This window comes from Cardiocondyla obscurior, linkage group LG22 (genome assembly GCF_019399895.1).
Source record: "Cardiocondyla obscurior isolate alpha-2009 linkage group LG22, Cobs3.1, whole genome shotgun sequence".
Lineage (NCBI taxonomy): Eukaryota > Metazoa > Arthropoda > Insecta > Hymenoptera > Formicidae > Cardiocondyla > Cardiocondyla obscurior.
Window position 1 is genome coordinate 608,323 of NC_091885.1, and position 16,035 is coordinate 624,357.

The window sequence follows — 16,035 nt, forward strand, 5'->3', positions numbered from 1 at the left end:
TCGTATCAGACAGAATCAAGAAGCTGGTAATGTTGAAGTTACCTATGTATCATCGGATAAGCAAGCAGCCGATTTGCTCACAAAACCTCTACCTTGATCTACGATTTCACAAAGTCTTACACGAATGAAGATGACGTCGAGGACAAGAGGAGGTATTGGAGATTCATGTGTCCCGCCGTGTCCCTGCCTAGTAGCGCCAGCTATGAAAGTTATCGAGCGACACAATTATTTTCTTTTGTTTTTTAGTTCTATTATGTTCTGTTCGCTACTAGTCTGACCTCTCTATAATATACGCTCTTTTTGTATAACGTTTTTTTTAACAAGTATATTTTATATATATATATATATTCATTTTTTATACAAAAAGCACATTCAAAACTTAATCTTATCCCAACATTTTATTAATTACATAATTTATTATATAAATTAAATTTACTCACCACAGTTTGTTTCGGTCATTATTTTGGATATTTTAACCCAAGCAGTTTGTTTCATTGCGCTGACCTTATTTCTTTTATCGTACAAAAATAGACGTTCTCTATACAGTTCTATCAAAAAATCATCACCATTTTTTTCTTTAATAGTAATCATATTTTCAAATTCATCGTCATCATTCGGATCACAATCATTTATTTCAGGTGAATTAATACCACAATAATTAGAATAATCTGACATTTTTCTGCTCAATGTACGTAGCACTTTACTTAAAACAAATTTTTTTTAGGTGAAACAGTTCAATTTTGTATCTGTTGTACTTTTTAAAATAACAAATAAAAATATTAGTTAACCTCAAATATTCGGTATAGAAAAAGGCTGGTAAATTGTTCTGTTTGTAAATAAAGTTTTTAAAAATAATTTATATTTTGTTTTAGTACAAATATTTATAAATTATATGTATATTATATACTTATATATTATAATTATTATCCACTCTTATTAATACGCAATACTTTTTCTACATAAACAAGAATGATCACTGTTCAGATTTCTGACCGCTATTTTAAGCTAAAATGTAAGAGAGCCTCTTACTTTTACCCAGCATCTTGACCAGCTTCAGGTCTTAGTTACGATAGGCATATGTTTAGGAAAATATGATCTCGTGCGTGCCTAATTGCATATGGCAACGGGATTTTTCCTTCGGTAAGAACCAACTTCTCGAAGGGTTTATGCTTTGTCTAGCGAGACAAAGCGATATCGGTGCCTGACTAACCACGCAGCAAAAGGCAGTCAGTTGCAATCCAGAACGCGTACTAGCCGCTCATTCCGGATTCTCTAACGCTTTATAATCGCTCTTGCTTGAGCATCTCTTTTGCATAAGTCTGCGCGCGACTTGTGCGTTGTACAAGCATTATTAAATAAAGTTCGGCATCACTTTTGTTAAATTGATTTTTCTTTTTAACTATTCCTTCGAAGCCTCGCTCTTGCGCGAACAATCACGACTGATATAACTTATATACGTACTACGTCTATTACGTTTTTGTCTGCTTTGGTTTATGTCTACGTCTACGACAGACGTAAGCGCTCACGTCACTTTCTCTGCCATCACCCTAACTCGGGAAAGGGTTTCCCCCTCTTTCGGGTCCTCGGGTATATAAGCAAGATCAAGCACATGTCAGAACCTCATTCCGGTCTAAAGCGCACTCCAGACATCAACTCACCAGACTTGGGCGCTTTCAAGTCTTTTTCGACCGGGCGCACCCGGCTCCAGACACCGTTATCGACCTGTTTCGGGCGCTCTTGAGCCTTCTTCGACCGGGGGCACCCGGTTCCAGACACCGTTATCAACCTGTTTCGGGCGCTCTTGAGCCTTCTTCGACCGGGGGCACCCGGTTCCAGACATCACTCACGACCTGACTCGAGTGCTCCCAAACTTTTCCTGACCGGGTGCTCTCGGCCTCCGACGCTATTCAATACCTCAGACTCGGGCGCTCCCGAGCTTTCTTGACCGGACGCTTTCGGCTGCCCGCCCCGACTCCAATCAAGCTCGGGCACTTTCGAGCCTTCCCAAACTAGGCACACTCGGCCTGTTGACGATGCTGAAAACCAGCACTCTTGCCCCGAGGACTTGCACCCGCGAAACCGTATGCCCGACACAGCCAGGAAGGCTCTCACCTGTACACCGGCGCCGACAACTCACAACCGCGGAACTGTACACTCGACCCGGCCCGGGCGGCTCTACCTGTACACTTGCACCGACGACTCGTGACCGTGAATCTGTACACGGCTACCTATCGCCTTACAACATCATCGAAAATCGGTTATCCTTTTGTAAATATTAGCAAGTTAAGCGTATCACTTAATAAAGAATAGTGTTTGTAATTCTAACTATGTCTCGGTCGCTGTCCGTACCCCGGATCCCGGCGAGCTTTATTCCTGGCAAAGTTACCGTGTTACACAGTTTGTAAATTATACCTGTCTAAACTAGTTAGTATAAAGCGGTGTTACGGCTTTATTCTTTGCACCTTAACCCCGGAGAGCATACTTCAAGCCGCGCAAAGTAGAAGCGTTACAAATTTGATTTTATCACTTTTATATACAAACCATTTGATCAGGCCATCATGCTTTCTGTTAAATTACGTGCTTTATCGAGCTGAATGGCATCTCAACTTGATATTTGTTTTTCAAAGAATTCGGGCCTTACCGTAATATAATAAGCATTAAGAAAGAAATAAGAGGTTACTTCGCCATTGCGCGGCCCGCTTAGCGTCAATATCACTCAATGTCTGAGTATAGCAAGACGTATAAAAAATCAAAACGAATCTTTCATCTGCGTGCAATCGCGTACTTTTATAAATTAAAATATTTGCGTGCAATCGCGTATTTTTATAAATTATAATAGTTGCGTACAATCGCGTACTTTTATTATTTAAAATAGTCGCGTGCAACCTCGTCTTTCTGGTTAATTTTTGCGGCAAAACCGAATTCCAGCTGTTGTATTACAAACAGAGAAATATAATCTGTGTTAATCAACTTAATTAATGAATATATTGCTTATTCAAATTCTTGCTCTAATCACCGCCCCACAACTACAATAGCATTATTGTAAACACTGAAAAAAAGAAGTATAAAAAAGCGATAAGTCGCGCGAAAAGCGTACAGTAAAAAAAATTTTTGAATAAAACTGTACAAACCTAGTACCTCTTTACAAAAATTAAACATTACACACCTATGTGAAATCGTACAACAGTGGACCTAGATTCGTTCCGAACCTGTTTTACCATCACTTCGTCAATAATTTTCTTGAAAAGTATTATTTGTATAATTTAAATTAAAAATATTCTCTTTAAAAATAATGAGGTTCAATAATTACGCCAAGAATTTACCAAAACTAGAAAATATATTGAACATTACAAACCCATGTGAAACTTTACAAACATAAACCTTAAAAAATTAAGAATCGGTGTGTATTTCAGGTTTGAAACTGACTCAACAAATTGTTTCATATTTATTTAGAATTACTGTTTCTTTTTGCCGAAAGAGTGATACTTTTAGCGACTGCAGTTACGTTGTATACTATGTAGACGTAATACAGAGGCAACGTTCTATTGATTAATTTATTATATTTTTTATGATCATATGTTTGCCACTCCGAAATTGTTAGACTAGCAATCCAGTATTATCATAATCACATTGCTTTTCATGTCTACTTCTTTCTTATACCATACATATAGAATTTCTATATAATTTCTATGTAAGAAGTAACTGCAATTGGATTGTAAGCTACGTAGACGTGATGTAGAGGCATAATCTTATTGATTGATTTATTACATTTTCCATGATCGCATACATTTGAAAACCCAGAATTATCAAACTGACAATCCAGTATTACCATAATCACATTGTTTTTCTTGTGTCACTTTTTTCTTATGTCATACGATTAATAAGGAAAAAACAGATCGCGACGGTACATTTACACGAAAACTCGTATACGATATGAATTCAGATATGGAAACATACTACGACATCAACAAATTTTTTTTGTTGCAAATCGGTGGTTGGCCGTATCAAAAGAAAGTGCTAAAGATATTAATACCGTGTCTTTTATCAATGATACTATATTCCGTTTACGTAATTGAGGTAACGTGTCGTATTAATTAGTATCAATTATACAAACATATTACGGTTACTGAATAATCGTTTAAAAAATATAATTAAATTAAGTCAAAATGTGTCCTTAATAAAAAGTAAGTATTACATTTGTATTTTAATGTAGTAATTGATTTTTGTAGGCGCTTCTATTATATGAAACTTGGGGCGATGTAGATATTGCTATTGAGTGTGTAATTACTATTACTCCTGTTATGGTTTCTAACATAAAGTTAATAAATATTGTTATAAATAATGACAAAGTGAGTTGCTAAATCAATGTCGGTGTTTACAAATACATTTATTTTTAATATTTTCTTTATAATTTTAATGATAGTTTCGACGATTATTGCAACTTATGAACGAACATTGGAAACTTTTTCATAATAAAAATGAACGTCATATCTTGAGATATTATGCCAATATTGGACGTAAAATAACAACCTATGTTGCTGGTACAGAAATAACTAGTTTTGCAATTTTTGATAAAAACCATTAATTTATATATTCACAAAATATTATGTTTAATTTTTTTATCACAAATAAAAAAAACTTTCTAGCATATAAAACACTTTTAAAATTATTATTAATAAAAAAAAATATTTTATTATAAAAAATTTATATTAATTGATACAGTTAAGATATATGCTGTTTTTTGTAGTATACTTTGTCACAACTATGATATTTTACTTGCTAATTCCACTGATACCAAAAATCTTGGATATCATAATTCCGTTGAATGAATCGCGACCATTGGCGTATGTTTTTCCGGCTGAATACAAAGTAGATAAAGTAAAGTTTTATTATCCAATTGTGTTTCACAGCTACGTAACGACCATAACTACAATAATAATTTTATTTACTATCGATACCACGTACATAGTATGTGTGTTGCATGCTTGTAGTTTATTTACAGCTATCAGGTAAATACAATTAATTGCAAAATTAATTTTTTAATAAGTAAACTTTAAAAATACATAAAATTTATAAAAAAAACGGTGCTATCATATTAAATTTAAATTTTTTTTTTAAGCCAAAATCTTAAAAATATTACTAAGGACACTAAAATTATAATTAATTATGATAAAAAAAAACATACAGGATCGAAATTTCATTTATTAATGGAGGAACACGATGCAGCCAGCAATGATTATTTAGAATTCATGATGTGTTTGAAGAAACATCAACTTGCATTAGAGTCTGTATTTCTATCTATAATAATGGTAGCTTTAATAAATTTAAAGTTAAATAAAATAAACAATGTAAAAATTTTTATTAGAAATTGTAATAAAACAATAATTGTTTTAGTTAACATTTATTTAATCATTTATATTAAATTGTTTTTACTACTTTTGTTGTTAGACACGCTCAGACTCTAGACTCGATATTCACTCATGCGACATTCGTTATTCTGTTTCTGAATGTGCTGCTTTTGAGTATAGTGGGAATACAAGTAAGACTTCGCAAAACATGTGTGTTTCTAGAAAATATAAAGTCATGACTAAATACTTAAACTTTTGCAGCTTATTAATAATCTAGGCCGTACTGAAGAAGTAATAAGGTACATTATTTATTCTTTCGCTGTGTTCATTCATCTTGTATGCATGTGCATTCCTGGACAATTGTTAATAGACCGAAGTACAGAAATTTTCAATGAGGCGTGAGAATCCAATTTATGTTTACATTTTTCTAATATTCTCAGTTAAATTTGTGAATTTTTAAAAATAATTTTGAAAGTTTATTTTTAAGAAATATACTTTTTTCTAACACATGCCATGCAAATTTATCGCATGTAATTATAAACGTATTATTAATTAAAAATTAATTATACGATACATTTTGTTTCCTAGGTACAGTTCAGAATGGTATACATTTTCCTTGAAAACTAAAAAATTATTAAGAGTACTTTTTTACAGAAGTTTTGTTCCATGCACGCTCACAGCAGGAAAAATGTTTGTAATGTCTATGACTATGTGCAGTTCGGTACGTTTTCATATACAAAAGAAAATATCTTTAATAATTTCATATTTTAACAGATTAACATTTTATCTTAAGGTGTTACAAACTGCCATGTCGTATTTCACGGCTTTTTTATCCATAAAATAAAAAGAATCAATTATACATACAATATATATATATATTTTTTTTTTGTTTTTTTTTAAAGACGTACATAATTGACAAAATAACAATCTTTATTGTTTATGTTGAAAATTATTGTGACCGTAATAATAAAATGATAAACATGTTTGATATTTGTTAAATATTGCTGAGTTATATATTTACAATCCGATATTTCCGTATGTACGATCCTGATTAAAAACTTTCGTGTACGCGGCGCTCACGTTGCATCTATCATTAACATACATAGTGTTTGTTTTATCTCATTGTATAGAGTTCCTCGTACACGGCGGTATTACTCTGTATCTTAATAAACGTATATTTTCTATCAGTATCGGTCTATACGCATGTGTATATTGTGCGTGTCCACCGACCTCTCTTATCTCAACAATATTAAAAGTACAAGCAAACATATTTTTTGTTCAAAGTTTGCAAAAAAAATTTTTAATTAATATAAAATAATGTAGAAAATAATTGTTAATATTATTGGTATTTAAATATTTTATGGATAAAGTTTCGAAGTTGGTTGCTCGTTTTGTTTTGTGATTAGGCACTATGTATTGTATACTTGTAATTCTTAAATCCAAAGTTACCAACTTTGTTGGTGCATCAGCCACTTTGCATATACAAAAAAAATAAAAAAATAAAAGTTTAAGTACTGTATATATTTCATTGTTATTAAAGGGACATTTTCTAAATAAAAATTTATATGATTCGGTGACATTTGTTTTTTTTGCGGACAATCCCGACTCTTAAGCTGCACATATTACTTGATCTACATGTATTTATTCCGTTTAAACATTAATGTATTACATAAAATATTACATAACATATATTAAAATAAAATTAATTAAATATTTGCAACAATATTTTTTAATATTTTTTTTTATATAAACAATATGCGATAAACTGTGTAGCATAAAACAACCCAATTATTTATTCCCCTGCATTTGCGCGTCCCGTAGAAAAATGTTAATTCGTCTATCAAAATTTATTGTATACGTACAGTGACCGGCAATAATGGCCTGTCTCACTGCGACGACGGCGGCTACCGCGCGTGAGGTTGGGTGGTGTGCGTAAGGCCTCACCGCGGATCGCGTACGTGAGGCGCGGAACGCAGAAAGGAGCGAGAGGACGAGGGAAAATTTGGTGGGAGGCGTTCTCATGCTTTATCTCGCTCGCGACCCGTGCGTGTGAGAGAGAAAGCATGAGTGAACGCTAAGAAATTATTATAGGCGCACCTTCGCTCTCTCGCTTGCACGCGTTCGTGTTTATACGGGCAGCCAAGGATAGAAGTATATCGCAAGAGTACGTTATTAATTCTAGCGTATACTTTAAGACATTTCACGACTTTTGACAATCGAAATTAAATATTCATGTTACTTATATTATAAATATATATTTTTACATTACGTATAATTTAATTTTGGGATAATTTTCGTTTTCTGTCTTGAGAAAGACAATTTAATAAATGCAATTGAATATTCATCGTATGAAAATTTTGTTGGCTCTAAACAGGGCCGATTGTGGGCGAAGCTACGAAACATTGAATTAATAGTCGGATAATTTGAAATAGCGCAAAGCCGTCTAACTGTATGTTACGTTTCTGTCGCGATTTTTTCATTGTCGAGCGATATTATTGTCGAGAGTATGTTGATTCTTTGTTAAGGTATAGTAATATGGTTAATAGAAACAGCTGCTAAGATATAATGCGAAACCGTTAGTAGCAACGACGGTGAGTAGTTAGCGAGATAAAAATCTGCGTATGACAGCGAATAAAGGAAACAAGGGCAAAATAGAATTTATTGCGTTCAGTTGCGCTCAAGTCATTAAAAGGCACAGATCTCTGTATTCATTAAACCATATATTCTTTATTACTTTTTTTGTTTTTCCACACAAATCCTCATCTACGAGTCACCAAACATAAATAAATCGCCAACAGGTTATGGGCCCAGGAACGTTTTGGCTCTAGATATGAAAGTAAATAAAGTGAGTGAGACAAAGAAAGAAGTATTGTACTTTGCTCAATAAAGAAAGAAACAGATTAATAGAGTGCAAAATGACTGACACGGCCCGTGTTACTATAACAAAATTAAACAATGAAAATTATGAGTCGTGGAGATACAGAGTGGAACTGCTGCTGATTAAAGAAGGACTATGGGATACCGTAGCCAAAGATCCACCGGAGCAACTAACATTAGATTGGAGAACAAAGGATGCGCAAGCAAAAGCAACTATTGGTTTGCTTGTGGAAGACGACCAGCTGGTACATATCAGATCCGAGGAAACAGCCAATTCAATGTGGATAGCACTGCAGAAATATCACCAAAAAGACTCACTTTCAAGCAAGGTGCATTTACTCAAGACTTTGTGCAACACCAAATTGGAGGAAAACGGAGATATGACAAAACATATCATCAAGATGACCAATTTGCGGAACAAGTTGAGTGCAGTTGAAGAAGAAATCAGAGAAAACTTATTCATTGCTATGTTACTAGCAAGTTTACCGGCGTCATACAGCGGATTAATAAACGCATTGAAAAGCAGAGCAGAAACTGATTTAACGCTCAGCCTGGTCAAAAATAGATTGGTGGACGAACACCAACGAAAAGTGCAGAACCAAACCGAAAATCAACGTGGAAGTGCGTTTAAAATTAAAGATTCAAGGCCGACATTACACAGCAAGACGGAATGTTACTTCTGTAAAAAAACAGGACATCTAAAGAAGGATTGCAGAAAATATTTAGCCTGGAAAGAAAAGAACGAAAAATCCGGCAAGGTAAAAGAAAAATCTGACATATGCTTTGCTGCAGGTACAGACAGTGACAAAACAAACGATTGGTACGTGGATTCGGGAGCAACGAGCTATATGACGAACAACAGGAGCTTCTTCACCAAGGAATTCAACGAAGCAGAAGATATGGTGACACTGGCGGACGGAAAAGGATCCAAGGTCAAGGGAATCGACTCAGGAACATTGGAATGCGCATACAAGAATAATGTAATAAATATTACACTTAAGAACGTATTGTACGTGCCTGACTTGTACGCGAATCTATTATCGGTTAAGAAAATTACGGGAAACGGTTTCGGAATTCAGTTCGATAAAGAAGGATGTAAAATCACGAATCATAAAGTAACCGTTGCGGAAGCGAAATGTACGGGAAATTTATATAAGCTACAAATTAAAAACGCGACTATGTTAGTATATAATGCGCATAAGGAAAATTGTATTCATGCATGGCATAGAAAATTAGGTCACAGAAGCCCGGACGCGATAAGGAAATTAGTTACTAAAAATATGGTTAACAGCATGCAAATTACAGATTGCGAAATCAAGGAAACCTGCGAGACATGCGTCAAAGGAAAATTAAGTAGAAAACCCTTTCCAAAGATTTCAAACAAAAAAAGCAAGGAAATACTCGACTTGATACATACGGATGTGTGCGGACCCATGCAAACTATAACACCGGAAGGAAAAAAGTACATATTAACTATCATAAACGATTATAGTTCGTATATGGAAATACAATTAATGGCAAATAAATCAGAAGCCTGTAAATTTATTAAAAATTTTGTTGAAAAAATGAAAACAGATCTAAATAAAAAGCCTAAAGTAATACGGTCTGACCGAGGAAAAGAATATGTAAATAAAGAATTAACAAGCTATCTACTATCAAAAGGAATAAAAGTACACCTAACAATACCATATTCACCAGAACAAAACGGGAAAACGGAAAGAAAAAATCGTTACTTAATGGAAATGGCACGATGTATGTTTATTGACGGAAAGCTTCCAAAGAAATATTGGGGGGAAGCAGTGGTCACAGCAAATTATTTGCAAAATAGACTTCCAACCAGAACAAAGGATATAACACCATACGAGGCATGGTACCAAAAGAAACCTGATATGAAATGGCTGCATGTTTTTGGTTCAGAAGTATATGCGATGATACCAAGAGAACAAAGACGCAAGCTAGACTATAAGGCACATAAACTAACATTCGTAGGTTACAGTGAGGAATCAAAAGGGTACCGTTTATTAAATAAAGAAACTGGAAAAATAACCATTAGCAGGGACGTAATTTTTACAACTAAAACATGCAACCAGGAGGAGACATACGATATGGTGACAAATTATAAAACCACGGAGACTGAAGTAACAAATAAAAAAAAGTTCTCAAATAATACAGATGCAAATGACGAAATTATCATAATCAGCGATGATGAAGAGGAAGGTGAACTAAGAAGATCGGAAAGAACAACCAAAGGAATACCACCATCAAGATACGGAACACATACAAACTTCCTGATATCAAACAATGATAAGACAGATCCTAAGACAATAAAAGAAGCATTATCAGGAACGGATAAAGCGGAATGGAAGGAAGCTATGGACAAAGAATTCAATTCGCTAAATCAAAATAAAACATGGGAACTGACAGAATTACCAAAAGAATCAAAAGTCATAGGATGTAAATGGGTATTCAAACTCAAGCGTGATGAAGAAGGAAAACCGGTGCGATATAAAGCTAGATTAGTTGCATTAGGATATAATCAAAAATATGGAATAGATTTTCAAGAAGTATTCGCGCCAGTAGTAAAACAAACAACGCTAAGGATACTACTCACAATAGCTGCAGAAAGAAAATTGGAACTAGAACAATATGACATTAAAAATGCCTATCTCAACGGAAAATTAACAGAAGATATTTATATGAAGCAACCCGAAGGATACGAAATTCAAAATCAAGAAAATTGGGTAGTAAAATTAAGAAAAAGTATTTACGGTCTTAAACAATCAGCAAATGTATGGAACAAAAATATAGCAGCTAAATTACAAGATTTAGAATACACTCAGGAAAAGGAAGACCAATGTTTATTTACAAAACTACAAAAGGAAAAGGAAACTTATATTATAGTATACGTAAATGATATAATTATAGCAACAAATGATCAAGAAGAAATATATCAACTCGAACAGAAATTACAAAAAGATTATAATATAAGGAAATTAAAAAAAGCAAACTGTTATGCGGGTATACAAATAGAAAAAGAAGACGATAAATTTCTTATACACCAAAAAAGACACATTAAGGAAATTATCGAAACTTATGGAATGACAGACGCAAAGGTATCTAATTTCCCACTTGACATCAGATACGAAAAGTTAAATGACGGAGAACCTTTGAAAGATAACACAAAATATCAACAAATAATAGGAAGCCTACTATATATCGCGACATCAACACGCGCAGACATAGCAGGAAGCGTGGCATTATTAAGCCAAAAAATGAAGAACCCAACGGAAACCGATTGGAATAAAGCAAAACGTGTCGTAAAATACTTAAAAGGAACAACGGACTACAAACTAAAACTTGGAGAAAACAACACGGAAAAAGGAAAATTAAGCGCATATGTAGATGCAAACTGGGCAGGCTCAAGCACAGACAGGAAATCAAATACAGGATATTTAATAAAATTTAATGAAAATATGATAAGTTGGACTAGCAGGAAACAAGTTTGTGTAGCATTATCCTCCACAGAAGCAGAATATATAGCATTAAGCGAAGGTTGTCAAGAAATATTATGGATCATAAAAATACTTAAAGATTTCGGAGAAACAATTAAATTACCGGCGTTAGTACATGAAGACAACCAAGGATGTATTGGACTCGTAAGTAATAAAAAATTTAGTAAACGATCCAAACATATAGATACTAAGTATCACTTCGTTAGAGATTTAAAAGATAAAAATATAATAAACATAAAGTATTGCGAAACAGAACATATGTTAGCAGACATGTTAACCAAGCCGTTGAATCATATAAAATTAAAAAAATTAACATTAAAATGCGGAATAACAAATAATAAGGATACCGTCGTTGAGGAGGAGTGTTAAGGTATAGTAATGTGGTTAATAGAAACAGCTACTAAGATATAATGCGAAACGGTTAGTAGCAACGACAGTGAGTAGTTAGCGAGATAAAAATCTGCGTATGACAGCGAATAAAGGAAACAAGGGCAGAATAGAATTTATTGCGTTCAGTTGCGCTCAAGTCATTAAAAGGCACAGATCTCTGTATTCATTAAACCATATATTCTTTATTACTTTCTTTGTTTTTCCATACAAATCCTTATCTACGAGTCACCAAACATAAATAAATCGCCAACATTCTTCTTCAAGCATCACTTTTCGTGGTGTCGTAGCAGTGCGCGGATATATACATTGAATAGTTTCTTGTGAATAATGGCTCCAATCTTGTGCTCTGAGATACGAGGTTGCATCATCGGACAGTGGCAGGCCGGAAAATCAGTAGCAGAAATTGCTGCTGATAGTCCGTGTTCTGTTCAAGCTGTTCGACGATGGATACGACGATACAATGAGGGCGAAGATCATGCTTTGCATGATCATCGCACTTATAATCGTCGTCCTCGTATCACCAGAGTAGAAAAGGACGAGGCACTCGTCGCTGCTGTTGTGGATCGTTTTTTTGGCACCATCCAAGAGGCGATCAACAGAGCGGACGTCGCGGTATCAGACAGGACTGCGATGTTTAAACGAAGTCGGATATCAGTGCTATCGTCCAGCTCATAAAATCCCGTTGACTCCGGATCATCGGGACCAACGCGTCGCGTTCGCTTTGCAAAATCTGGTGACGAGCTGTGCGGAGTGGGAAACCACAATATGGACCGATGAAAAGGTCTTCGTATCGTGCGCTGATCACAGATCGCACGTGTGGCGTCCAAGGGATCAACGGTTGGATCCAAACTATGTTGTGCCTCTTCACCGAAGTGGAAAAATTTCATGTGCTATGTGGAGGTGGATATCTGGCACTGCAATCGGAGAATTGGTGCACATTCCAACGAGAATGAACTCGACAGAGTATATTCGCATACTGGAAAAAGTTCTTCTTCCTTCAGTACGCGCAATCTACCCTACAGAGGAAATGCCAATTATCCGATTGGTGTAAGATAATTCCGCAGTGCACAAATCACATGAAACGCAGGTTTCGGAATCATCCGGAGATCTCCTTGTTTGACTGGCCAGCTCGTTCGCCAGATTTGAATGTTATAGAGAATGTTTGGGCGCAAATGGTTCAGCATTGGGAACCACAAAGGGAAAGGACGACGGCAGCGTTAGTCAATCACGCGATAGAAGTTTGGGAGGGTCTTCGGACTCAACCAGATTTTCTCGCGAACTTGATGAGTTCGATACCTACTCGACTCAATCAAGTGATCGAGCGGTCCGGTTACTGGACCGATTATTAATTCAATGTTCCGTAGCTTCGCTCAAAATCGGCCCTTTTTAGAGCCAACAAAATTTTTATACGATAAATATTTAATTGCATTTATTAAATTGTCTTTCTCAAAACAGAAAACGAAAATTATTCCAAAATTAAATTATACGTAATGTAAAAATATATATTTATAATATAAGTAACATGAGTATTTAATTTCGATTGTCAAAAGTCGCGAAATGTCTTAAAGTATACGCTAGAATTAATAGCGTACTCTTGCGATATACTTCTATCCTTGGCTGCCCGTATAAACACGAACGCGTGCAAGCGAGAGAGCGAAGGTGCGCCTATAATAATTTCTTAGCGTTCACTCATGCTTTCTCTCTCACACGCACGGGTCGCGAGCGAGATAAAGCATGAAAACGCCTCCCACCAAATTTTCCCCCGTTCTCTTGCTCTTTTCGGCGTTCCGCGCCTCACGTACGCGATCCGCGGTGGGCGTCACGCACACTACCCCACCTCACGCGCGGGAGCCGCCGTCGCCGCAGTGCGACAGGCCATTATTGCCAATCACTGTACATCGTGCGGTTCTGATGGATCAGCGAAATCAAACATGTAATCATGTTCAAATGATGATATTGAACGTGTATCTTGACATTTTTGTATAATGTCACGAATTTTATTATGTACTTAAATTTCAAATGGAGTTAATGGTGTTTGTGTGATACTTGCAATTTGAAATGTCGTTGCTAACATATTAATTACGTTTGCAATATTGAACGATGTCATATTAAAAAAATTCTATCCAGTAAAGATCACAAACTTTTTAATATAATAATGACAGATTGCTGCCTTAAATGAAACTGGGAATAATATTTCCGACATATTTATACATATCAAGAGACGCAATAAAACTCATTTTTATTAAATATATAAGGTGTTTATTTGACTCCTTTAAGGTACACCGAAACTTTTGAATCCCATAGATTTTTTTTACATTTTTTTTTTCCTAAACAAAATTTACAAAATTAATATTTAACATATCAAACATGACATAACGTAACACTTTTCGCCGCTTTTTCTTTCCTTTCTATATCCTTTTCCTTCTTTTTAAAATTTTACTTTTACATTGTTTCTGCTCGCCACCTTTGACCCTTTCTATACCTTTGCCTTTCAACATACCTTATCTCTAACTTATTTCTACTTTTACAATCTTCTGTCGTCTTGTATCAATTCCTGAAAATAAACATTTTATCCTACGCCTTCTTACGCCTCCACCTTATTAATTACGCACCGAGAGAGAGAGAGAGAAATCACACTTTCATTCATACCTTAACCTATTCCGTCTTATTCTATCTTAAATTCCTACCTTGGACCGCCGTTTCCGACGCTCTTTATTTTACTTCCCTTTCTTTTTCAACTTCTTTTATACTTCCATTCAGTCCTATTTTTTCTTTTGTCCTTTCCAATGTTTCTAGCCATTCAACTCCCCTTCCTTCCCCTCCCAAATTTTCCTCTACCATCTCTTTCCATCTACTCTTGTTTCCCCAATCTATACATTCCTCCCATATATGTTTCCACGTTTCTTCCATCTCAAAACCAACACATTCTACATTTTATTTTCTCCTCCCCCTCCCAATATTTATTTCCTCTCATTTCCTCCCTTAATCTGAACTTTGCCATCTTTTGCCATTTTTCTTTCTTCCATCTAAATTTTAATTATCCTGGTGTCCCTTCCCTTTTCACCTTTTTATAATGCTTATTAAACCTCGACCCTCTTATTTTTTCCCATCTTTCCTCTCTTTGCCATTCTTTGTTATTTTTTATCAAATACTCCCCTCTTATTTCCCCTCTTTCTCTTAAATCTTCCACTTCTTTTCCAGACCATCCAAATTTTTCGAAAAATTTTTCCCTCTCTTTTTCCCATTTACCTTTACTTCTTTCCTCCTTTGCTCTTTCTTTGATTTCTTCCCAGCACCATTTAGCTAGTTCTCCGCCTTTCCCTTTTTCATACTTCCATGCCCTCATCCCTGCTCTTCCCTTCAATTTATCTCTCTGTAGCTCTTCTCTCACATGATATCCTGGTACATATCTTTTTACTTCCAGCACCCATCTCAGGTATTTTTCCTGCAGTATTTCTACCTCCTCTCTTTCTTTCCATCCCCATATTTCCACCCCATAGTTAATAACCACTCATACCAATTTATCAAATAACCATATTCTTTTACTCCAATCGTTTTCAAATTTTCTTTTACCTATACTCCAAACCTGCCCCATAATTCTTGCCGCTCTTTTTACTCTGTCTTTTACATGTTCCTTCTGTTCTCCATTTCTCATGATCATATATCCCAAGTATTTAAAACTTTTTACTTTTTCTATTTCTTCCTTTTTCCAAACCCATTTTACTTTCTTCCATCTTCCTCCACCCTTTCTACATCTCATTATTTTTGTCTTCTTTACATTCACTTCTAAACCTTTCTTTTTTACATATTCTTCCATATTTTTAATCATTCCTTTCATTTCTGCCTCATTTTCTGCCAACAATGCAATGTCATCCGCATACGCCAGCAAGTAAAATCTCTTATCCTTT

General features: G+C 35.0%; 1 protein-coding gene across 1 annotated transcript; it reads left to right on the top strand.

The window, feature by feature from the left end:
- Positions 1-3,856: 3,856 nt before the first annotated feature.
- On the top strand, positions 3,857-6,192 carry LOC139111053 (odorant receptor 13a-like). Its single transcript, XM_070671094.1, has 8 exons — positions 3,857-4,077; positions 4,230-4,349; positions 4,424-4,541; positions 4,748-5,009; positions 5,120-5,284; positions 5,449-5,539; positions 5,610-5,746; positions 5,937-6,192. The coding sequence occupies exons 1-8, from the start codon at positions 3,934-3,936 to the stop codon at positions 6,190-6,192; spliced, it is 1,293 nt and encodes a 430-aa protein (XP_070527195.1). The 5' UTR covers positions 3,857-3,933.
- Positions 6,193-16,035: the final 9,843 nt, after the last annotated feature.